We start from the raw sequence: 23553 nt of genomic DNA, 5'->3' as shown, positions 1-23553 counted from the left end.
GCACCTCACCCAGAACACAAGTCCTGCAGGATGGCCGGTGTCAGCCAGCATGTGAAAAGGAAAGGGAAAGGGGGCTTAGGGGTCCGAGTGGAGTCACCAGGAAGCATGGCAAACTGGCAGGAATTGTGACTCCATGTACTGGCCAGTAAAAACAAAACACAGTTGCCCAACACTTGATTTGCAAGCATATTTTTAAAGTCACGCTAGTGTTAACAAAAGCATCCGAGCCATTATGGTGATCTGAGCCACCACTGAACAGCGAAGGCACAGGGTAACGCTTCTTAATATTTAACAGCTGAATTGTTTTGTTCTTAATACATGGTACCTCCAAGGAAGCCCTTATCCAAGAATCTGTGAGCTGTTTACCAACATTAATTCATTCTCCAAATAACTCACGAGTGGAGTAAGCCTAAATAAACGAACATCCATAATTCATTACATTATAATAATGACAGAAGTCAGAAGCCAAATATGCTGGCAAGGTCACGTAGTGAGATTGATATTCCTTTGAACTTCACCCAGGAAAATGTGTAATCTAGAAAGGTACCTTCTAGAATGATCTACGTGAATGATCTACTGTTCATTTAACTGGACAGACAGCAAGCATGAGAGCATTTATCAGAGAGTAGACAGCTGTTTATTTCTAACTACTAAATAGCCACAGAGGTGAACAGGTTTTCCCAAGTAAAGCTGAAATCCTAAAGTAGAAACTAAATATATGCCAGGAATGAGTGTTAGAGATAAATAAGTCCACGGTTTTAAACACTCTGAAAATAAAAAAGCCTGAAGATAAGACCTGAATATGAGAATATCTGAGCCAAAATACTAATGATAAATTTTATATACTAAAAGAGAATAAATCTAAGATTATGATGTCCCATTTCTTCGATTAGGGCATTTGGTTTAATGCTCCAACATTGCATGGATTTGAAAAGAAGTTTCTTTGTGTCAATAAATTCTTACTTGGAACAGTTTATTTAAGAAAACAAATCAAGACCTTTAGGAAGTTAAGTCATTTGGACAACAAAGCAGTAGTGGGAATAATAACTGAATTAAATCTCAACTCCCTGGAGGGTGGGTCACAGGGTAGTGGATGCCTGCTACCATAAACTTGCAGAATGGTAGACTTTTTTGGATTTGGTAGGTTTTATTTTAATAAAAAGGAGGAAGTTGGTTTGAAACAGCCAAAGGGAAGAGTTGGGAAATCTTTTTCAAGGCTTTGCAGCAGCCCATCCTGGAGTCATGAAACATAATCACAACTTGAATGAACGCAAGAGAAGCAAAACAAACGCCAAAAAAAAAAAAAAAAAAAAGGCAGGGGCCGGGTTGGGGGGCATGGCAGAACACGACCACAGTCAGCTGTAACTCTTTAAACAATTGCAATTGTGGGGGGCACCTGGGTGGCTCAGTCGGTTAAGTGTCCGACTTTGGCTCAGGTCATGATCTCATGGTTCATGAGTTTGAGTCCCACCGTGGGCTCTGCACTGGTAGCTTGGAGCCTGCTTCGGATTCTGTGATTCCCTCTCTCTCTGCTCTTCCCCTTCTGGCACTCTGTCTCTCTCCCTCTCTCTCTCAAAAATACATAAACATTAAAAAAAAAAAAAGAATTACATTTGTGTTGTGACTATAGCCTGGGAGAAAGAACTTCCCAGATATATGGAGGGAGAGGAAGGATTTCAGAAATACAGAGCCAGGAGCATAGAGCGTGATACTGTTTTTAGTGCTACAGCCTCTGATCTTTACTCTAGCTGCACTAGAAGCCACTCATCTTTTCTCACCAATAAAGTGCCTACTGAGTTCTTTGCACATAGTAGGAACCTAGCAGGAATTCTGCTGATGAGTTTAGTCTGTGTTTCTAACTTAGGCAACCAAGGTAGGTCTTACATAGGAATGTCCTGGAAATCCACAGAAAAGATTCAATTAATATAGCACAGAATCTTTTTATTTTTTTGAGGGGGGGGCACAAGTGAATAAAGGGGAGAGAGAGAGAGAAAGAGAGAGAGAGAGAGAGAGAAGCAGGGTCACCCAAAGCGGGGCTCATGTTTTACCCAAAGTAGGGCTCGAGCTCACCCGATATGGGACTAGAACTCATGAACCATGAGATCGTGACCTGAGCCAAAGTCAGATGCTTCATGACTGAGCCACCCAGGTGCCCTAATATAGCACAGAACCTTAAGAAAAACAAAACAAACATCAACAAAACTAGATTCTGAGCCCAGACTGTCTTCCAGTGCATTTCAGGGCTCGGGTATGGGATAGCTAGGATTTGCTCACCAGAAATTTAAAGTAGAGCACACTGCAAGCAGCTGTCTTCACTGCCTTCCTAAAGGCCGAGCACACATGTGACTGTGGACAGGGAGAGATGTCACTTGGTGGTAGCTAGTTTTAGGAAGCGGAGTTTGTGATACGGATGGGAGAGAGGAGTGAGTGTCCTTCCTTCTCTCCTCAGTGGGCTGACACCACAGGAAGCTTTTCCCCTAACTCTGAAAGGACTACCTCTGCAGACAAGGCTCACTTGCCAGGCACTGTGCTTGGCTAATAAGACAGCAATGGAAGGGGCACTTTCTAATCTCAAGGAATTTACTCTCATGCAAGTGAATGAAGACACCAAAGAAAGTCAGAACCTTCCTGCTGTAGTACCTTCCAAATCTCAACCCACCTAGGGCTGTCCTGCCTTTAGCCCTGATTCTCCAAAGCATTCCTCAGTTCATGCACAAACTAAGTCAAAGACCCATGGCTGAATTTGTAGCAAATGCTAGCTGAGGCAACACTAGCCCCTAGAATATGCCAAATCAAAATCTCACTTTAGGGCGCCTGGGTGGCTTAGTCGGTTAAGTGTCCAACTTCGGCTCAGGTCATGATCTTGTGGTTTTTGAGTTCAAGCCCCACTCGGAGCCTGGAGTCTGCTTCAGATTCTGTGTCGCCCTCTCTTTCTGCCCCTCTCCCGCTCACAGTCTGTCTCTTTTTGTCTCTCAAAAATAAACATTAAAAAAAAATATCAAAATCTCACTTTAAAAATTCTAAGACCTATGAAATTAGTTTATTTTGTGTAGGTAGCCAATTTTAAACTTATTAATCTTTCAAATTTTTATTTCTCTGTCCTCTACTAGAAATGTTGATAAAAGGATGGGGCACCTGATAAAAGGATGGTGCTCAGTCGGTTAAGCAACCGATTCTTGATTTTGGCTTGGGTCACGATCTCACAGTCATGAGATCAAGCACCACATTGGGCTCTATTGACACAGAGCCTGTCGTGGGGCCCGAACCCCAAAACATGAGATCACGACCTGAGACAAAAATCAAGTGGGACACTTAACCGACTGAGCACCCAGGTGTTATATTTTTAAGTCACTTCAGAAAAGGCTAATAAAAATATCTATAAAGATAAGCTACACCTTAAACACAACATACAATTAAAAATCAATCTTAACAGCTAATACAATAATCAATTTCCTCTTTTCTAATCAGTTCTGAGCATCTATATACACTCTCTTAATTTCCACATTAAGTCTATGAGAAAGTTCTATTCTTAGCCTGATTTCAGGATGAGAATATGGAAACAGCAGGCAGAAGTTGAGAAGAGAGTGCCGACAGCACATGAGGGGGGGATGAGGAAAACCCCTCCAAGTCCATATTTACTGAACTGAGTTTAACGGGGATGAGGAAAACCCCTCCAAGTCCATATTTACTGAACTGAGTTTAACCAAAACCTGAAAGAAAATCAGAAATCCCAATGGCACCAAACTGAGTTAGGCGACTGAGCATACAGCACAGAAGAAAAGTCACACAAAGGACAGACGCAAGTTACTGGGCATATATGAATTAGCCTTGCTTGACCTTTTGAGGAATGATGAAAATGATTTTTAAGATTCTGACAAAGACATCCCTAATAATTGTCAGGAAAATAAAGACAGCAATGTGGAAAAGATAATCCAGAAAAGGCAGCAATGTCTTTAATAACATAAACCAGTTTTGTTGTAGATTTAGGATACCAAAGCCTGAAATAAAAATGTATCATTTAGTGAAAATTATTAGTTCATTTAAATATCATTAACGTGTTTCTTTTTTTTATTTTTTTTTTAATTTTTATTTATTTTTGAGAGAGAGAGAGAGAAAGAGGGAGGGAGGGAGGGAGAGACAGCATGAGCAGGGGAGGGGCAGAGAGAGAGGGAGACAACAGAATGTGAAGCAGCCCCAGGCTCTGACACAGGGCTTGAACTCACAGTGAGATGATGACCTGAGCCGAAGTTGGAGGCTTAAGAATTTAAAAATCAGAACACATTTTTCCAACATAAGCAGGTGAGTAAAAATTACACTGGTGTCTCAAACAGCCATTTTTGTTTCCCATTTAACAAAAGTTAAAATAGTTTTTGAAAACATGCAAAAAATATATATAGCATACTGTCACCAAAAATCATGAAACGGAGTATTATAAATCATGGGTCTTAGAGCAAGCATTCCTGGTCTGACTCATAGTCTAATCAGACAGTACCTAGTTTAGTTTAGGTTGCATTGCACACATTAATTGGCCTCTTTCCTCATTTGAAAAAAAAAAAAAAAAAAAGGTTGTACCAAGAGAACCTACTTTATAAGGCTGTTCCAAGAATAAAACAAAATAATAAAACAGAATAATATTTGCAATGCTCTACTTGGTACATGGGAGGGGCCCAACATGTGTTAGCTGCTATTTTCATTATATAAGCATTTATTATTTATAAATAAAAGACACCAAACACAGAAGTAAAAAACCAATTCCCTAAAGAAACTTAAATCCACCAGAAAAAAGTAATGCACACCTGACCAGCTATTTTAGCAACTGTTTTTTAAAATCCTGTCACATTTGATCTGAAGACTGAAAGAGAAGCACCAGACTGGTTGTTAACTATACACGTACATACTGATGTGGCTTTCTACAGAGGTATGTGGGTATATTTTCATGGAAGACAAAATATTGCATATATCATTATTTCTAATTTGGTATCCCTGGGGTTTTCCCAAGGCAAAGAAATAAGCCTAGGGAAACTATAAAAAGCAATTGCCCATAGTTAAAAAAAACAACCACCAACAACAAACTGATCTGTAAACGCCAAAGCAACTGCCTGCAACCCAGACCGGTCACACCTGGGTGGTGTCTGTACCACTCCGAGGGCATTTTTTAAAAACCTTGCAGGGGCGCCTAGGTGGCTCAGTCGGTTAAGCGTCCGACTTCGGCTCAGGTCATGATCTCACGGTCCATGAGTTCGAGCCCTGCGTCGGGCTCTGTGCTGACTGCTCAGAGCCTGGAGCCTGTTTCAGATTCTGTGTCTCCCTCTCTCTGACCCTCCCCTGTTCACGCTCTGTCTCTCTCTGTCTCAAAAATAAATAAATGTTAAAAAATAAATAAATTTAAATAAATAAATAAAATAAAAACCCTGCATAATGTACAGTTTCTTTATAAAGCTTTATTAAGTGGAGCTTGTTAAGGAGTTAATTTAAAAGGCTAATTAAAAATGAAAACATGAGGGGCGCCTGGGTGGCTCAGTCAGTTAAGCATCTGACTCTTGATTTCAGCTCAGGTCATGATCTCCTGGTTTGTGAGATCGAGCCCTGCATCAGCAAAGAGCCTGCTTGAGATATTCTCTCTCCCTCCCTCTCTTTGCCTCCCCCCCCTTGTTCTCTCTCTCTCTCACTCTCTCTCTCTCAAAATTGATGAGTAAATATTTTTTAAACATGAAAAGATGATACTTCATTTAAATGTCATTGACAGTGGGGCGCCTGGGTGGCGCAGTCGGTTAAGCGTCCGACTTCAGCCAGGTCACGATCTCGCGGTCCGTGGGTTCGAGCCCCACGTCAGGCTCTGGGCTGATGGCTCAGAGCCTGGAGCCTGTTTCCGATTCTGTGTCTCCCTCTCTCTCTGCCCCTCCCCCGTTCATGCTCTGTCTCTCTCTGTCCCAAAAATAAATAAAAGTTGAAAAAAAAATTAAAAAAAAATAAAAAATAAAAAATAAATGTCATTAACAGATTGCTAATCTTCAGGAGCATGTTCCCATGTCAGTGTTTGAAACCATGATGGAAACCGGCTCAGACACCAGCACCCGGCAAATGTCAATCTGGGTGGACAACAATTGAAGCAAGCTGTCAGTTTTTTGTTGTCTCACATCATCATCCTTTCCTCCCCACCTTACGCCTCTCTTCCACTTGTCCCCTACTTCACCCCAATTTAATGACGTACAGTGGATGAAGTCCAGAATTTCAAATGCTACGCCTTGAGCTTTTTAGACAAGACACTATGTGACACCAATGCAGTAATTAAATGCATCTTTTGCCAACGTAGCACATGAAATGTTTACTCTTGAAATGATGTCATCAAATAATATTTATCAGTGTGTCTCACTTTCACGAGCCATGTAAGGAATTTACATATCTTAATTTAGAAGAGTCACTCGCATACATTTCCTAGAAGCTAGAAACATACAGACCAAGAAGAGGACTTACTTCTGCTCAACATAGAGAGGATCAAAGAATTCCGTTGTGATTTTGTTTGCGTAGAGGGAACAACCGGTCATTGAGCACAACCCTGCAAAGTATCAGAAGGAAAGTACCACGGTTAGTGTCATTTCATTAACATCGTGAAGTACCTCGTTTGGGAGAAAGTTACTATTTACCTGACAGTATGAATACAATTCCAGCCAAACAAGCAATTTTAGCTTTGGCTTTATCTGAGCCTCCGACTTTGGTACACTTCATTCCAAACAGGGCAAATATGGAACCAAAAAAGCCCAGACTGACAGCGGCAATCATAAGTCCTCTACATGCCTGGATATAACCTGCAATTAGAGGTCATCTGTGTTAGCATAAAACACGTGGCTTTCCAGGGAGACATCCTCCTCATTTTGTACCATCCTTCTGAATGAGGGTTCCGTTCTCCAAAAAAAAAATACCCATAGTGGTTAAAACACATAGTAAGAGAAGCCAGAAGGGAAAGCAAGTTAATCTATATGGAGTGCCTGTTCTATGTCACCCACTTTTAGGATTGGCCTACGCATAATCCTCAGGATAGATTCCTTGAGTGTTATTATTCCCACGTTCACGGAGGAGGACACTGAGGCACCAAAGGCTATATACATAGGCTATGTCAGAGATGAATTAGTAAGAGGCTGAAACGGATTCCATCCACTTCTGACTATAAAATCCATGCGATGCTACCCCTCTCTGTAAGAAATACCATCCACCACCATCTCAACCCTCCTACTCCTTTGTACATTGGACCTTTTATTCATTTTTTACTAATGTTTATTTATTTTTGAGAGAGAGCGAGCAAGCAGGAGGAGGGGCAGAGAAGAGGGAGACGCAGAATCCAAAGTAAGCTCCAGGCTCTGAGCTGTCCGCACAGAGCCCCAAACACAGGGCTGTAACTCATGAACCATGAGATCATGACCTGAGTCAAAGTCAGACGCTTAACTGACTGAGCCACCCAGGCGTCCCACATTCGACCTTTTAAATAGATGCTTTAATGGTTTTGACATTATAAAATTTATAATTGGGCAGCAAGGTGTTTCTGATATCAGTGAAAGCTTACAAATGAGACCAACTAGAATATCATCAGGAACCAATGATGAGTCTAAATCAAGAAGTATTTTAATGACATTATTACTTTCAGGGCACATGGAATAAAACTAGGTTTCAAAAAGCAGTGGTTTTTACTAAAAGAATATTTCATAATTATGAAATTCACTGGGTGCATATAAGTGGATGCTTTCTAAGCACCCTAAAACCTTGTTCTATTGGGTTGTCTGATCATCTTTTGGTACCACCCATTTTTTTTAATTAAAATTTTTTTAATGTTTATTTATTTTTGAGAGAGAGAGAGAGAGAGAGAGCAGGGAAGGGGCAGAGAGAGGGAGACACAGAATCCAAAGCAGGCTCCAGGCTCTGAGCTGTCAGCACAGAGCCTGACGTGGGGCTCAAACTCACCAACCATGAGATCATGACCCAAGTCGAAGTCAGACACTTAACCGACTGAGCCACCCAAGTGCCCCACCACCGATTTTCTTAATCACCTATTCTTATTTGCACAGCCAGGGTGGGGTAAACTTCAACGTGGCTTTTGTCCAGACACTAACAAATTTTAAATCAATAGAATTTAAACCAATACACTTTTAGCACAGAAGGTCATTTTCCTTTCAGCCGGAAACAGTGCCATGTATCAATCTGGAGTAGCGATGGCAGATCCTAGGTATAAGCAGATGTTCGTGGAGCCAATGAACGGGCATGTACATCAAGTTCACGTGTGGGATTATTTTTTTAATTTGAAAAAAAACCTCATAAAGACAGCAAGTCACTCATTGTTAGTGTTCAGGTAAAACCCACAATAAATAATAATTCTAAGACTACAGTAATTGTAAATTCAAGAAATAATCCTGGCAGGTAGCCTCCAGCCCACATTCCTTTGGGAAAGAATGAAATTTTAAAGTGTTAATACTATTATTCCTAGGGTCCATTTTGAAGAGTACAAAGAAGATACTCTGTTTAATTGCAACAAAGTTCGGCCTCCACCAATGCAGACTGCAAAGACAACGAACTTCTATTTTATAGTGTGAACAGCCTCCAGGAATAATTCCACTGGAGGTGAGGCTGTCAAAAACAGCAAAACAAGTTTATTTTTAGCACAACAAGATAATGGAGGCTAATTTCAGTAGCAATAATCGTACTGTAGGGCTATCTGGGTCTCTGCTGACCCGGGTTTTTTAAAAATTTCAACTCTCAGTCCCCTCGCCAGAAGCCAGGGAGCAGACAGAAGCACAGAGGGGAAGGCTGCTGGTTCCCTATAAGATTAAAGACCATCTACCAAGACAACCACTACTGGGACAGTGTGGTTTCATTTCTTCCTGAGACTTATAGTAATCTATGGTTTTGAGGTATGTTAGCGGATTCTCACTGCAATCCCTACACAAAACAGCATGTGTGTAGACATAGCCTCTGTGATACATGTTTTAAAAAATTAGCCTAGACAAGTTTATCATTTACTCGAGTCATCGTATAGTCTTTATGAACAGGAAATGCAGGAGCCTGGCAAATGGTTAAGGCCTACACTCTGATCATTTAGAAGTCAAATGTGTTTTCCCAGATGAAAACAGTGGTATGAACCTCAGGCCGGTGCATGCAATCCTTAATATGACTTAATATGAAAATAACAGTAGTCTTTAAACTTTATTCAACCATGACTCATAGTATTTTTTTCTGAGGTTCTCACTCTGTTCTCCTGTCTCAGCCCCCATGCCTGCAGCAGGACTGGTCTCTTGGCATGAATATGAGAGGAGAAATACCGTTTCTGATGTGGTCGGGTCCTTCCCCGCGTGCCAACCAGAACCCTGACTTGGAGGGAAAGGCACCTCTCTCCAGCCTGGAACGGTAGCAGTAACTTGCTAACTACGCTAACATGGCTAACTATGCTAACTTACTGCATGCACAATCATTGCTTAGATTTTCTGAAACAGGGAACAAAGAGCAGACACTGGGGTTCCTGGGGATAAACCGCACCCCCTCCACTGCCAGCTCTAAACGGAATCCAGTTGCTGGTAAGCCTGGTTGTGTAAATTAGGCGCCACCAGTCCTGAAAACATCCACAGACTCAGGCCTTAGGTGACTTCCAACAAACTCAGAGTTTATCTTTTGCAAGGCAGACCTCTACAACCTTGCTTTTAACAGTTCCGGAGGGCAAAACTTCTAAGTAACACCAGCAAGTGGAGTGGTAGTAAAAACCTAGTCAAGGAGGCCATTATTTTTGACAGGTTGAATTTACTGACACCTTTAATAGCTAATTAACACATTAAAGTGCTGAGGCATGAACATATTTACTCAGAAGTTCTCTGAAGTATAATTTATAGTTAACTCTCTTGGAAGAAACGGCAAACATTTCCACGAACAAAAATAGATGGCATATACTAAAAACAACCTGGCTGAAAATGATTCTCAGCTGAAGTTCAAGTGGTGTTGAAAGGAATATGAGCTGGCGATAAACAGAAATCACTAGCTCGTTCAACCGTGAAAGTTCCAATTAGTAAAATACAGTGACTTTACAATAACGAATTCTGTTGGAGGAAACCTTCAAGGCGTCCCTTAAAAGTTAAGCATTTTCCAAATGATGTGTACCTCATTTTCCATTTCAAACTAGCAAATATGAAAATATCCACTTGGTGGAGACAATTCCCTAGTAGCACATGTGCCCGTTGCTGGATAGAAGGGAGAGAAAAGAATGGCCTTTTCCTACGCTAGTAGCTTTGTGTACTTTTTGCAAATCCTCTGAAAGAAGGGTGGGATCGGAGGAAGGCACAAACTGTGAATCTCAGCTCTGGTTCTTCTATTTACCTGCTGTGTGTCCTTGATTACATTACCTTATCTCTCTGAGGCTCAGTTTTCTCATCTGTAAAACAGGGATAAGAGCACTTACTTCACAGGATGAATAATATGAACAGAGTGCCTGGTGATTTGTAAGAATCTCATCAAAGCTTCCCTTCCATCATACTAAGATTAATTCTAAGCAGACCCTGGAGTTGGGATCTTGACATAAAATCAAATCTACACATTTAGCTTTTCTCAGCTTCATTTTCCTTGTAGGGAAAACTGGGGTTGCAATGATGCCCCCCTGAGGATGAGGAATCAGAGCTTTGACTTCGTAAAGAAAATTCAGAATAATGTATCCATCATCTGTGCCCAAGAGGCTCCTTCTCCCACCTCAAGCTAGATGAGAGAGAGCCGTGGGCCTTCTCCCTCCTTTCTGCACTTTCTTTTGAATTTAGAGCTTCTTCCTGGCTCAAGGGGAGGACTGGCTTGCTCAGGCCTGTGGTCACCACAGCCTACAGTAATGTAGCCTTCTCCTGCCACTTTAGAGCAGCGTCAGGAAGTCCAATATGCAGTGTGATGTCAGTGGGACCTGCCTCAGAACCAGCACCCAGCAGATGTGGCTGCTCCAGGGACGCAGCAGACAGCTTAGAAGCCGAGAGGCCTGCTCTGGGAAGGTCACCTTGTAGGAGGAGGAATCAACTCTCTAGGTGAAAACGTAGCAGTGTGATTAAATCCCTCAATATGTTATTCTGGGAGACACAGAAGAGTAAGATTTATCACTTTCGGATAGGCAATGCCTTCTTAAGCCACAGAAAGCAGAGGCGGCAGGAAGAAACTGATAAATCTGATCACAGTACACATTTCAAAGTTTTGTGTAAGAAAAGACATCGTAAGTTTAAAAGACAAGCAATGGGCCAAGACTGCAACATAAATAAAAAATCAAGGAGGATTGACACCCAGAATTTTAAAAAACAAATCATTTACATCAAGAGGAAAAAACAGACTGGGCATAAGATATGAACAGGCAATGCATGAAAGATTAAAAAAAGGTCAATAAATACAGGATAAGATGGTAAAAATCATTGGTAAAAACCAGGGAAAAACCACTAAAAATGATAGCATGATAATATGTCACCCACAATACTGGATGAAAAACTCTGTGGTGAGAATGTGGACAAACAGGCATTCTCGCTCGGTGGTGGTGGAATGTAATTTGGAAGTATAAACTGAACATTAAAATGAATAATCTGACAGGTACCATTTCTCAGTATCTACTTCACAGAAATATACATGTGCACAGAGAGACGAATATGAAGATTTTCAGTATAGCACTGACAACAGCGAAAAGCTGGAAAGGGTCCATTGCCCAACAGTGAGAAAGCGGCTAAATACAGCAGCCTGTCCGGATGTATGAATACCATGCACTTGTTAGAGTTACTTCTCTATGTACTGACTTGGACAAATACGTTAATTAATTTAGAACATTGTACACCAAGGGGGAGTATGAAGACATTTGTGTTTTGGTTTTTTTTTTTTTTAAGTCATTTTCGAGACACAGGAGCACCCACGAAAGGCCATTTTGCAACCAGGGATGTGTATAAATGTCACTCCTTTCTCTTCTCCCTCCTCAACTCCCTCCACAGCCTCATAACCGAGGGCTCTGCCCTCCTTCCTACTCACAACCCCACCCGCCCCCAAGTCCCCATGCCAACTCCACTCCCACATCAGAGACACAATGTGAAAACTTCTCTATTCTGCCCCCAACGCTCTTCATGGAGCATTTACTTCTCATTCCCCTCTCTCCTCCCCCAACTGTCCTACAGAAGGAAGTGGGCATATCTAGTGAGCTAGCTCAGGTAACAATATAGTACGGTTACCATACAGTACAGCAGTTACAGTAAGAGTGCACTTTGGACAGTAACCATCAATCCCAAACTCTCAACGTAAACCACAGAAACAAGAGCCTGCCTGTTCAAAGCATCTACCTGAATGTGTGCTCTACAGAGCACAGGAAACTCAACAGTAATTCTAGGGGATCAACAGTGACCCAGATACTTATTTTACACAAGAGGACGAAGACCTGAGTGTTATCCATTCAAAATCAGGCACATATTCCCGGGATATGGGGGTTCCATCAAATACCACCACGCTGAGCAACAACAGTTTGCTTTTCGTGGCAAGCACCATCTTAGGGGAATTAATTCTTGTCTTTTATTGAATCAGCTATGCAAATAAAAACCTGCAGTGAAGTAATTTTTTTTCAAGTTAAAAAAAAAAAGAAACACCTCAAATCTAGAGATAATGCAAATGACTATCCTTAACTTTCTGCTGGGCTCTATCTAGTCCTGTGCTATAAAATCCTGGAAGAAACCAGCCTAGAACTTGAGCAATCATTGTACCCGGGATGACATCTACCGTTCTCTTGAAACTAAAACAGAGCCAGTTTTCTAGAACATCCGCTTGTTGCTCTAATTCAATACAGTATAGAGCCCAACTAGCAAGAACAATGTAGAAAACAACCTACAAAAGAACAGCAGGTGAGTGACCTGGAGAGCTGACCCGGGACGCATGGACACAGAACTTGGCAGTCTCTGGCACAAGACTCCTGCTAGCCAGGATTCTCTACCCACTGCGGCACAGACAAGGGCTATTTATTTTCTTAAAACTTGGAGGAAGCATTAAAGCCCAGGCAGACACGTTTGTTGAAGCGTGGGGTTGTTTTTTCTTGGGGGAGGGGGCTTGGAGTGACACTCCCTGCAACATGTTACTTTTTCTCTTGCCTACTTTTAAAAGAACTAACAAAACGGTTAATGGGAGCTCAGGACAAGCGGAATTAGCTTTGACAAGTCGATACCATTTTAATCAGGATCCAGCTCTTTCGGGGAGTGCTGGGTGAAGGAGCCACGCGTCACTCCGTGTCCTAACAGTCCCCGAGAGATGGGGGTCCCACAACCGTGTCCTCGACTCTCAGGACTGCAAAGGTGCTTCCCTCAACCTCCCAACGCCTGAGTCGCCCACCCCACCCCAATCCCAGGGCGCCGGGCTCGGACAGGCGCCCCGCGGGACACCCGTCCCAGTATGGCACCGACGGGCACTGGGGCTCTCCGCGGCTCCCTCAGGCTCTGGGGCGGGCTCGGCCACGGAGGGGTCCGGCCCGGGGGTGCCGCCCGGGGTCGCGAGGCCAAGAGGGCGCCAGGCTGCCTGGCCGGACAGGAGCGAGGGCAGGGGATGGGGGCCCGAGGGGATGCAGACCGTCCAGCGCCAGCATAGAGGGGAAGTCCTTGCAGTTGGAGACGCCCGTGGAGTCGGTCACGCACGTCTTCCACAGGTTGGCCCAATAGGTGGCGGTGGTGATGACCGTGCCGTCGATGGTGGACACCTTCCAGTAGTCGGTGGGCAGCGTGGAGGACACCAGCACCCAGCCCGAGATGGAAACCATAAAGGCGATGATCTCCGAGGCCGTGCTCGCCATGCTGCCCGCTGCAGCCGCACTAGCGCTCGCGCTTGCGCTCCCACTGGGCGCCGCGACCCCCGCGCTTTCGGCCCCGCGGCCCCGCCCCCCGGCCCGCCCGGCCCCGCCCCGCCCCGCCCCGCCCGCGGGTCGGCGCTAGGGGGCGCGCACGGGCCCCAGGACGGGACGCGCCCTCGGGGGCGGAGAGGGCTCGCGGGGCGTCCTTGTTGTGGCTGCTTGGGTTCTCTAGGGCCAGCTGACCTGGCGCCCGCGGTCGGGAAAAACTTGGCCTGCGCTCCCCTCGCCCCCCGCTCCCGCGTCTCGGGGCCGGGAACTCGGAGAGCGGCTATCCTGTTAGACAGACTGGCAGCCGGATGTGGACGACCTGTAGCGTCCCACCCCCACCCCTTCCTCTCCCCCCCCCCTCCCGCTCCCCAGCCCTACCTGTGGCAAATAGCTTGGCTTCTAGAGTACCTTGTAAAAGCAGAGCAGAAAAAGCCTTTTGTAAGCCCTGAAAGGACACGGCCTGGTCATGGCACAGCCCTCGCCTTGCTGAACTCTAAAGGTTTGCGTGCTACACTCGTTTGCGTGACTCTGTTCAGCCTGTCACGGAGGGGTGACTGCAGTTCCGGGCTTGAAATCGGCCTTGCCCTAAAATCCTGCAGTTCTTTTTGGCTCCGTGATATGCGGAAAGTCATTGTACACAGGTCTGTGGCACAGTACTAAATTCAAGACAGCAGCGTGGGGAGGAAGCAGGCTCCATGGGAGCCGTCGTTGCGATTTCGATCCTGAATGTTCCAGCCACATAGCTGGCCTGCCTGTGATAACGCACTACACATAGGACATGTATTTAAGACATTTTCCAGGTAAGTCCTTTCCAGCTCCCAGTTCTGGGAGTCTGTTGTATCGACAGATGGTTCTGTCATAGTGGAAACCGCTCTGTGTTGTTTTGGGTTTTTTTAAGGACTTCCACCTTTTGCACGTAATTGAAGAATAAACTCATTCATTCCTTCATTGCTGTCTCAAGAGTTCAACATAAAGATCAGCGTGTATTTTCAGTTGCTGAGGCCATAAACCTGCGCATAAATCGGGGAACAAAGACACTGGCTTTACTAGAGGGCTATTATTTGTCCATTTAAAGTTTGTCCATTTTTTTAAAATTTGTCCCTTTAAAGTTCTTGCAGTGACTCTCAGGAGTCACATCTTGCCAAAGTAAAGTCTAAAACCTATGAATCAGTCCTCTATAATAAAGCAAGTTGTTAACCCTGTTTCACACTTTCATTCATTGTGAAGAATTTCTCAATTCTTCTCTGTCACTTTTTTAAATATATGTATATTTTTTCTTTTTAAAAATTTTAATTCCAGTATAATTAACATATGGGGTTATATATGTTAATATGTTAATGTGTTCTATATCTCAGGTGCACAATATAGTGATTCGACTATTCTATACATTCCTCAGTGCTTATCACGATAAGCGTACCCTTGTCACTTTTAGCTTTAACCAAACCAAACAGAATGAAACTAGAAGTGATTAGATGTCTGTGGAGAAAAGAGGAGGTTGGACTATAGAATCATCAAAACTTATATTTGGAAGAACCATTGGAGACCATTAGGGCACCGCTCCACACTCAGCCCAATTATTCTGTTCCTTTTAGTTGTTGTTTTGAAGTTTAGTCATTTTTGAGAGGGAGACAAAGTGTGAGTGGGGGAGGGGCAGAGAGCGTGGGAGACACAGAACCCCAAGCAGGCTCCAGGCTCCAAGCTGTCAGCACAGAGCCCGATGCGGGGCTCGAACTCACGAACTGTGAGATTGTGACCTGAGCCGAAGTTGGACGCTTAACTGACTGAGCCCCCCGGGTTCCCCCCAGTTATTCTACTTCTTGAGATGATATTTAGTTCATGCTCCAACCTTCAGGTCATGGGGTCCAGTGCATATGTTCTGGTTGTGTTTTGTGTAGTATTGACAACCTTGTAGAAAGTCTTTCTTCACAATGAATTCCAATCTGTCTCTTTTTCTCCCACCTACCTGCCATAGTCAACACAGGGTGAGTCCTATCCTTGAGCCATGCAGCAGCTTCAGGAGGTGTGTTTGTGTGTGCGTGGTCATCTTGTGGCTTGTGTGAATGAGAATGCGGTGAAGGTGGTTTGCACGTGGGTAGGATGCAGACATGGTTCCACTTCTCTACTGATCTTGGTCCCAACTTGTCCTGGCGTATCAAGCTAAAAAACAGTTTGGGAAGCACCTAGCTAGCCTCATCCTTCTCATTTTTTCTCCCATTCAAATCGATCACCCTTGACTGTTGACTACAGACTGTCCTCTATTCTTCTACGTGATTTGCCTTTTTAAAGTGCTTTTATTATCTGGTTTCTTGTCCTCCAGCATATTTCCACCATTATTTCTATGTCATATCCCTTTCTGAATGATCTGCCTATTTCTCACCCAGTTTACTCTTCAGAAAACACAAAAAGTCATGATCCAGGAGTTTCCAAAAATTCAAAATTGCACAAATTTTGGTTTTGTACTTTGTTTCTGGCCTTGTCTCAGAGTCTCTTTGTGTCTTCCTCATGGTAGGTACTCACTAAAATTACTGATTCCTTCTCCTTTTTTTTTTTTTTTAAGGCAAAACCTGAGCCACTTTGACACACAAAAAAGTATGGTATTGTGACTCTGACTCTGAAGACTCAAGCAGTTCCTAATTTATCAACAGGTTGGTTATAAATTTCGTTGTTTAGAACCCAAAGCTCCTTGTTTGTTTTAAAGAAAGAACTATGAAGAATGGCTTGGTGTTTTAGACCAGACCCCAAAAGTTTATTTAACAGATTATGTAGCTTTACTTATTGTCCTTAAAAGATCTATAAACCCAGACCACCACTGCAACATCGTTTCCAAGAAAATAAATTCAGAATTCCAACTTGGAACTCCAAGAAAGCCTTTCTCTCTCTCTGCTGCACCACCAGACCATTTAAGCCAGACTCTCTGGGGATAGCTCTGGTAGTGATTTTTACAAAGCTTCCAATGCATAGCCAGGCTGGGAACCACGGCTCTGACTGGTCAAGATGCATATATATGCATATAAACTGTTAATTTAGTACAACAGATGGTGTGCATTACCGAGAGAATATTAATCTCTTGGCTGAAAACTTTGAAAAAAGAAATATTCTTTTACTGTAGAGACTGTAGCACACAATTGTAACTTCAAAGGAGTTGAAAATACTGTAAGCAATCTATAAATTAAGATCTGGATGGCAGCACTATTAGCTCCTTTGCAAGCTGAAACAGACTGGGGTCGTCACGCCTGTGGACTTGATTAATTTCCTCTACTTTTATCCTTTGTCAGTTCTGTGAGGTTGGACAGCCCTAAACTCTTTTCTTTTTCTTCCCTGGCACATACTGCATAATTGCTATAGAGAGTTATATTTTAGAGCCCACAAGCGCTGACCAAAAGATGAAAATGTTAACTTCTCTTTAATACCTAAAGAATATTATGTAATGAATCAAGCATTTATTTTAAAATGTCTTATATCTTAAGCATTTCAAAACCGGTTTATTCCAAAGAAACCTAAGTGTAGCACACACAACATAACCCAGCATAAGAATGTCCAGAAAATGAAAACAGACTGAATAGGGATTTTTTTGAAGTAATACGTAAGTGGCCTGTTTCACTTTAAGATTATAGAATCCCAAATAACCTTTGCAGTTAATCTGCAAACCCATTTACAGAGTACCTTTCCACTGATAATCGCTTCCTTATTTTCTTTAGGATTCAGTGAACTGAAAATTTTATTTAATTATTTGTAACAATCTATCCTTAATTTGAATATAAAGTGACTACATCCCTCTAAATTATTCAGATTAACATCTTAATTAACAATAATTTGGTCTTTACAAAAAAACCTAGATTCTTTCCAATATGAAAACTAATAATTTATCCATAAATTAATAAATTTGACATGAAGACATTTAATGTCCTGAAATATATTCTGAGCCTTTCCACTTTTGAGACCTAAACCACTGAGATTAACACTGGAAGTTATTTCTTTGGCATTATTATGGTTATTAAGGGAAAATAGAGGATCCCCCACCCCAGGGTTGTTCAATAGGAGTGAAACCAGTTTAGCCAACTAAACAGGAGATTTGCAGAAATTCTTTACTTGAGATTCAACTCACCTGCCAAACAACACAGGTGTGCCTTTTAACAACTCAAGGATTTTCTAGGCATCAAATTTGGTTTCAGTATACATTAGCTCCTTCCTAGATTCCAATGAGGCGGGTGCTGCTAATCAGGTGGGAAGAAACTGAAGTCCTGATAAATATGGTATTAACTAAAAAAACAACTGCCCAGGAGCCAAATATTGTTACACCGTGTTAGAGAAGACATTAATGCCGATACTAAGATAGTAAAATAGCATGTCTGTGTTCTATTTCCTTCCGTTTTCCCTAAGACTCTCTGTTTATCTTAATGCTCTACACTAATTCTATGATACTTGTAATCTCCTTAGCATGAAAGCTACAGAGTGATAAGAATACTATGGGGATGAACACTCATGCTTATCACTGCATCACTAATTGTGTGTGTGTGTGTGTGTGTGTGTGATTTTTCTGCAAATTATAAGGGTGTTTTCTTTTGGCATTTGGTATCCTCTGAGGCTGCACTGTATCAGAATGTTTCAGTGGGCCTATTACAAGTGGGTGGCATGTATCTTATGAATTTGTTTTTCCTGCATTCATTTAAAATGTACTCATTCCCAATTCTTTTTATTTTTTTAATGCTTCTTTATTTTTGAGGGGGGGGGGGACAGAGAGGGAGACACAGAATCTGAAGCAGGCTCCAGGCTCTGAGCTGTCAGCACAGAGCCCCATATGGGGCTTGAACCCACAAACCGTGATATCATGACCTGAGCTGAAGTTGGACGCTTAACCAACTGAGCCACCCAAATGTCCCAATGCGTTCCCAATTCTAAGGTATCTTAGGGCCATCTAGATTCCACTTGAGACCCCAGAGGGGTAAGGTTTGGCCCCCAGCAGCTCATGGCTGTCTTGGTGAATACTTCAGCCTGGAACTACTCTCACTCTGGGATGCTTGGAACCTTCCAGTGCTTGCAGATGGATTGGTTGTATTTTGCTGGTCAATAACCATCTTATGAGTACTATTAAAACCTACCCACTGAGACTAGGCAGCAAGTAAATCAGTATGTTTTGGTTAAGTTGGGGTTTTTTGTCTGAGGTGGAGCTTCCTCATTTGTAACATGAAGTAGTTATTCTGGATGGCATCTAAAACCACTTTCAACTCAAAGTCTCTGAGTCGGATTCCTCATGAACTTGACCAGTGACACACCAAATCGGCAAGGAGAGAAGAGAGGCAAGAGTTTTCCTTTGCTGTCCTCCTTGCTTTCTTTTATTTTTAAGGTTTTGTTTGTTTGTTTGTTTGTTTTTTGAGAGAGAGACAGACAGAGGGAACACAAGTGAGGGAGGGGCAGAGAGAAGGACAGAATCCCAAGCATGCTTTGCACCATCAGCACAGAGCCCTATGTGTGGCCCGAACCCAGGAATTCTGAGATCATGACCTGAAGCCAAGATCAAGAGTTGAACACTTAACCCACGGAGCCACTCAGGCTCACCCCCCCCCCCGCTTCCTTTTCTACCCCCATTTTCTTCCATTGCTCTCCCTCCTTCGCTATATTGAAAGGGCTGTTATATGTATGGGCATGGGGGTGGGGGGATGCATGAAGATAATGTTTCTAAAATCTCTGTGTAATTTTATTTTCAACTCTTATTTTTGTTTATTAGAAACATGTGATAAAGCAGAGTAGTTCAATTTGCTTATGAAGCAGGGTGATGTAGGAGACAGAGGGCAGACGAGGAAATAGGCAAGAGAAACAAAGTGCTCAGTAGAGTGCCCACAAAGAAGAGAGAAACCAGGAGCAAGAGCAGGATTAGTCTGAGGGAAAGAACTGGAATGGGGGAATGTCCAAAGAGAAGTGCAGCAAAAGTGAGAAATATAACTAGAGAGCAGTTGAAGGTAAGAGGGGGTGGACAGCTACATGACAGAGTAAGGGAAACAGACTTGGGGGGGGACGCTGAGCGACCATTAAACATCGGCCAAGAAGAGCAAGATAGAGGTGAAAAAGGAGATGGCAGGGTATGAGGGAGAGTGGAGAATTGTGTCCACAGCCCTCACCTTCCCGCACGAGTGTAAGGGCAGGAAGCAGAACATTCCAGTGACTGCTACACACAAAGAGACTTTCCCCTCTCCCTGGTTCTCAGAATAGAGCTGGGTGAGAATTTATTCCAAAGTACTCAGGAGCACCATGTCTGCCATTTGGCTCACGTCATTGGAAACATTACTGGAAGTTTACAATGAATTCGTTAAGAGTCCAAGATGCAAATTCTGACAGAAACACACCCATAAGCAAATGATTACTGATGATTTCTTTCAAAAGGTAGACTTTCTCCTGTTTTTATCTACTAAAACTTACATGAGTACCTTTCAGGGACCAGTTAGCAGTCAAAGTACTTCACCCATTTAAGAACAACCCGAAGGAATGGGTACTGTCTTCGTTCTATTGTAGAGATTGAGGAAACCAAACCACAGAGAGGTGAAGTAACTTGCCCTAGGACATGGTGGAAGTCGGGTTTCAACTTAGCCCGCAGAGTCCCAGAGTGACGCTCCTTTGTACTATGTTGCCTTCTACCAACACAGTCTGCGTAGTTATGTAGTCAGTCAATAACCACTGGGTATACGACCAAACGTAGACACAAAATGAATTAAAACAATTCTAGATAATTTGTATTTATCTTCATTTTTCAGGATAATGGCTTTAATAATCAGAAGTATTTAAACAGGATACCTAATTTCCTTATTTAATTTCATTGTGTGATTAAGTCTTGTAACGGATGAACTGAAGTTCATGAACATGCTGTTTAACAATGTCCCAGGCAATGATTCATTGTTATCACAGTTGGTGTCTGGAATACTTCTCTTAAAAGGTGTGTGTGTGTGTGTGTGTGTGTGTGTGTGTGTGTGTGTGTAGATGTATAAATATATGTGCATATGTATGTGTATACACACATTATAAAAAGTTCATTAGAGTGCTGTTAATTCTGTCTTCTCCATGCTTTGGGTCCTGTGTGATCCTCAGCCAGTTAGCATTTGATGAGTACCCACCCTCCTCCCTTACTATCCTGAACTGGTGTTTGCTGGTGTGTGGTATTACCTCGCTATGGACTGTCTTTTCTTTATTTTGTTTTCTGATGAAGTCTTGACCCATATTAGCTAACAAAGGGTATGCTACGATAAAACAAAGGAGAAGTGTCCCATTCAGATGTAAAATGCAAGCTTTTTCTTTTTCTTTTTCATTAGGTACTGTTGGGTTGTTTTTGGAAGAGCTGTATCCAATGACATGACCATAGCAGGGTAGAATGGTTCTTGTTCTTTCAAGTCCTAACAATGCTTGTTTTATCTGACTATATAATTATTATATTACTTTAAAACCCAAGGTTATCCATCTCCAGAGTTCATGTTCTTATTTTATTTAATATTCCAGTCATTCAAATTCTGAGGGCATTCAAAGATGCATTTTGTTTTGTTTTGTTTTTTTAAACTTTTTTTTAATGTTTACTTATTTTTGAGAGGGAGAGAGAGAGAGAGAGAGAGAGAGAGAGAAACAGAGTATGAGTGGGGAGGGGCAAAGAGAGAGGGAGACACAGAATCTGAAACAGGCTCCAGGCTCTGAGCTGTCAGCACAGAGCCTGACACGGGGCTCAAACCCACAGACTGCGAGATCATGACCTGAGCCGAAGCCAGACACTTAACTGACTGAGCCACCCAGGTGCCCCAAAGATATGTTTTTAAAGATGAAAAATACAAATACTAAAAAGTTCCAGGGGTGCCTGGCGGGCTCAGTCAGAAAAGCGTGCAACTCTTGATCTTAGGGTCCTAAGTTCAAGCCCCACGTTGAGTTTAGAGATTACTTAAATAAACAAAACTTTAAAAAAAAAGTTCTAGACATTACTACATCCACAGTTAAAAGACAGGTCATTATTTGAATATTTTGAGGTCCATTACTATTTATGTTCTCCACTGACCTCCTCTTATCTGGTTATGAGAGAAAAATAGGGGTGTAGGAAGAGAGATCTTAGAGAGGCAAGTGTGTGTGTGTGTCAAAGAAATAAAGAGACAGAAGTTAAAAGGAAACAAGAGTGACATGTAATAACAAAGGAAGATGTTTTCTCTTTAAAATTTTTTTAATGTTTATTAATTTTTGAGAGAGCGAGAGAGAGCAAGAGCGGGGGAGGGGCAGAGAGAGAGGGAGACACAGAATCTGAAGCAGGCTACAGGCTGTGAGCTGTCAGCACAGAGCCCGATGCGGGGCTCAAACCCACAGACTGTGAGATCATGACCTGAGCCGAAGTTGGACACTTAACCGACTGAGTCACCAGGGTGCCCCAAGATGTTTTCTCTTTAAAACATTGATTGGGAATGAAAGTGATAAAGGTAGGAGATGATGAAGAGAATGTTCAGTATGAGCTTATATATATGTGGGGCTTGAGGAGAGAGGCAGGACCACTGACCAACTTCTGCTTCACTGTGTTGCTTTAGCCCTCAATACTCTCAAATATCGATATAGATATAGATATAGATATAGATATAGATATAGGTATAGATATAGAGCATTGGAAATTTAATGTATCTGAAGAGCGATAGTTCATGTTTGGGAGATGAGGAAAAGGTAGAACACAATGACTGAATTAAGCATTAGTGTCATGTTAGCACAACCCATTTCTTCTTTATTTTTTTCCTTCAGAACTGATGGTCCAAGTGTTAGAAAACAAACTTGTAATCAGAATCTCCTCTATGCTGAATATTATGTTTTATTTGCTAGGTGTGCCCAAAATGCACGTTTTCTTGGCCATTAATCTTTGTGTTCCATTTCCTCTACTCCACCCTTGAAGGCATCCCCACTGGCCACAGAGCTTGTTGGAGGTGCCTTGAGGAAGTGATTGAGAAAACAGAGGTGGTCAGAAACCACTGAACATCACTGAAACCTGGGAGGAATGACCAATTATTTTGGGAATAGTGGCCTGAAAAAGCTACAGTGAGATGGTCATTTTGACATATGGGGGAGTCAAAGGATTGGAGAAGCCAGTGTAAGTTAGGACTCATTGCCATGAGATGTTCACACAGCCCATATGGTTCACTCACTTTTTGCTTTCATTTTGAGAACAGCATTATTCATTCACTGAAGCAATTCAAAATAGACTCATTGGGTGCCTATTATGTTCCAGGCATCCTCCCCCACATTGTAGATATGGTGAACAAAATGAACTAAATCTCCACCCAAACAGAGCTTAAATTATACTGGAAGAGGCAAGAATAAGGAAAGAGAAATGTTTAGTATATTGGATGTCATATGCTAGGGAGAAAAAATTTAAACCACTGGGGAGTTGGGGGTGTTATGCCAAGTGTGGGGGTGGGGAAGGGGGAGGTTGGTTTTAAAATTTTAGTTAGGTGGCCAGAGGAGCCGTCCCTGAGAAGATGACTTCTGGGTAGAGACCTGAAGGAAATGAGGGAGTTAGCCATGTGGCCAGTTTTCAGGGCATTCCCAGAGCAGGGAGCACATCCGCCTTGTCTGGGCAACATTGGAGAGGCCAGTGTGGCTGCAGCAGAGAGAGTGAAGGGGAACGTAGTGGGAGATGGGGACGGAGAGAGGGAATGGGGTCTGTGTGTGTGATCCTGTATGTCCATGTGTGCACCCGAGTGTCTGTGTGTTTCTGA

General features: G+C 42.7%; 1 protein-coding gene across 12 annotated transcripts in view; it reads right to left on the bottom strand.

Annotated features, from left to right (window-relative positions):
* Window positions 1–23553, bottom strand: part of CLDN10 (claudin 10) — a 112358-nt gene that overhangs the window by 9197 nt on the left and 79608 nt on the right. For 6 of the 12 annotated variants that reach the window (XM_053217175.1, XM_053217173.1, XM_053217208.1 and 3 more), the window contains exons 2-3: window positions 6645–6806; window positions 6475–6556 (exon numbers count right to left, since the gene is read on the bottom strand). In XM_053217175.1, the coding sequence (XP_053073150.1) occupies window positions 6475–6556; window positions 6645–6806 (244 nt within the window). Of the gene's footprint in view, window positions 1–6474; window positions 6557–6644; window positions 6807–10347; window positions 10403–13575; window positions 13888–23553 lie in introns of those variants that run through there. The other 6 variants (XM_053217200.1, XM_053217168.1, XM_027065101.2 and 3 more) reach the window with 6 other exon arrangements.

Source organism: Acinonyx jubatus, chromosome A1, assembly GCF_027475565.1.
Source record: "Acinonyx jubatus isolate Ajub_Pintada_27869175 chromosome A1, VMU_Ajub_asm_v1.0, whole genome shotgun sequence".
Lineage (NCBI taxonomy): Eukaryota > Metazoa > Chordata > Mammalia > Carnivora > Felidae > Acinonyx > Acinonyx jubatus.
This window is presented reverse-complemented; position numbering and strand designations above follow the sequence as displayed.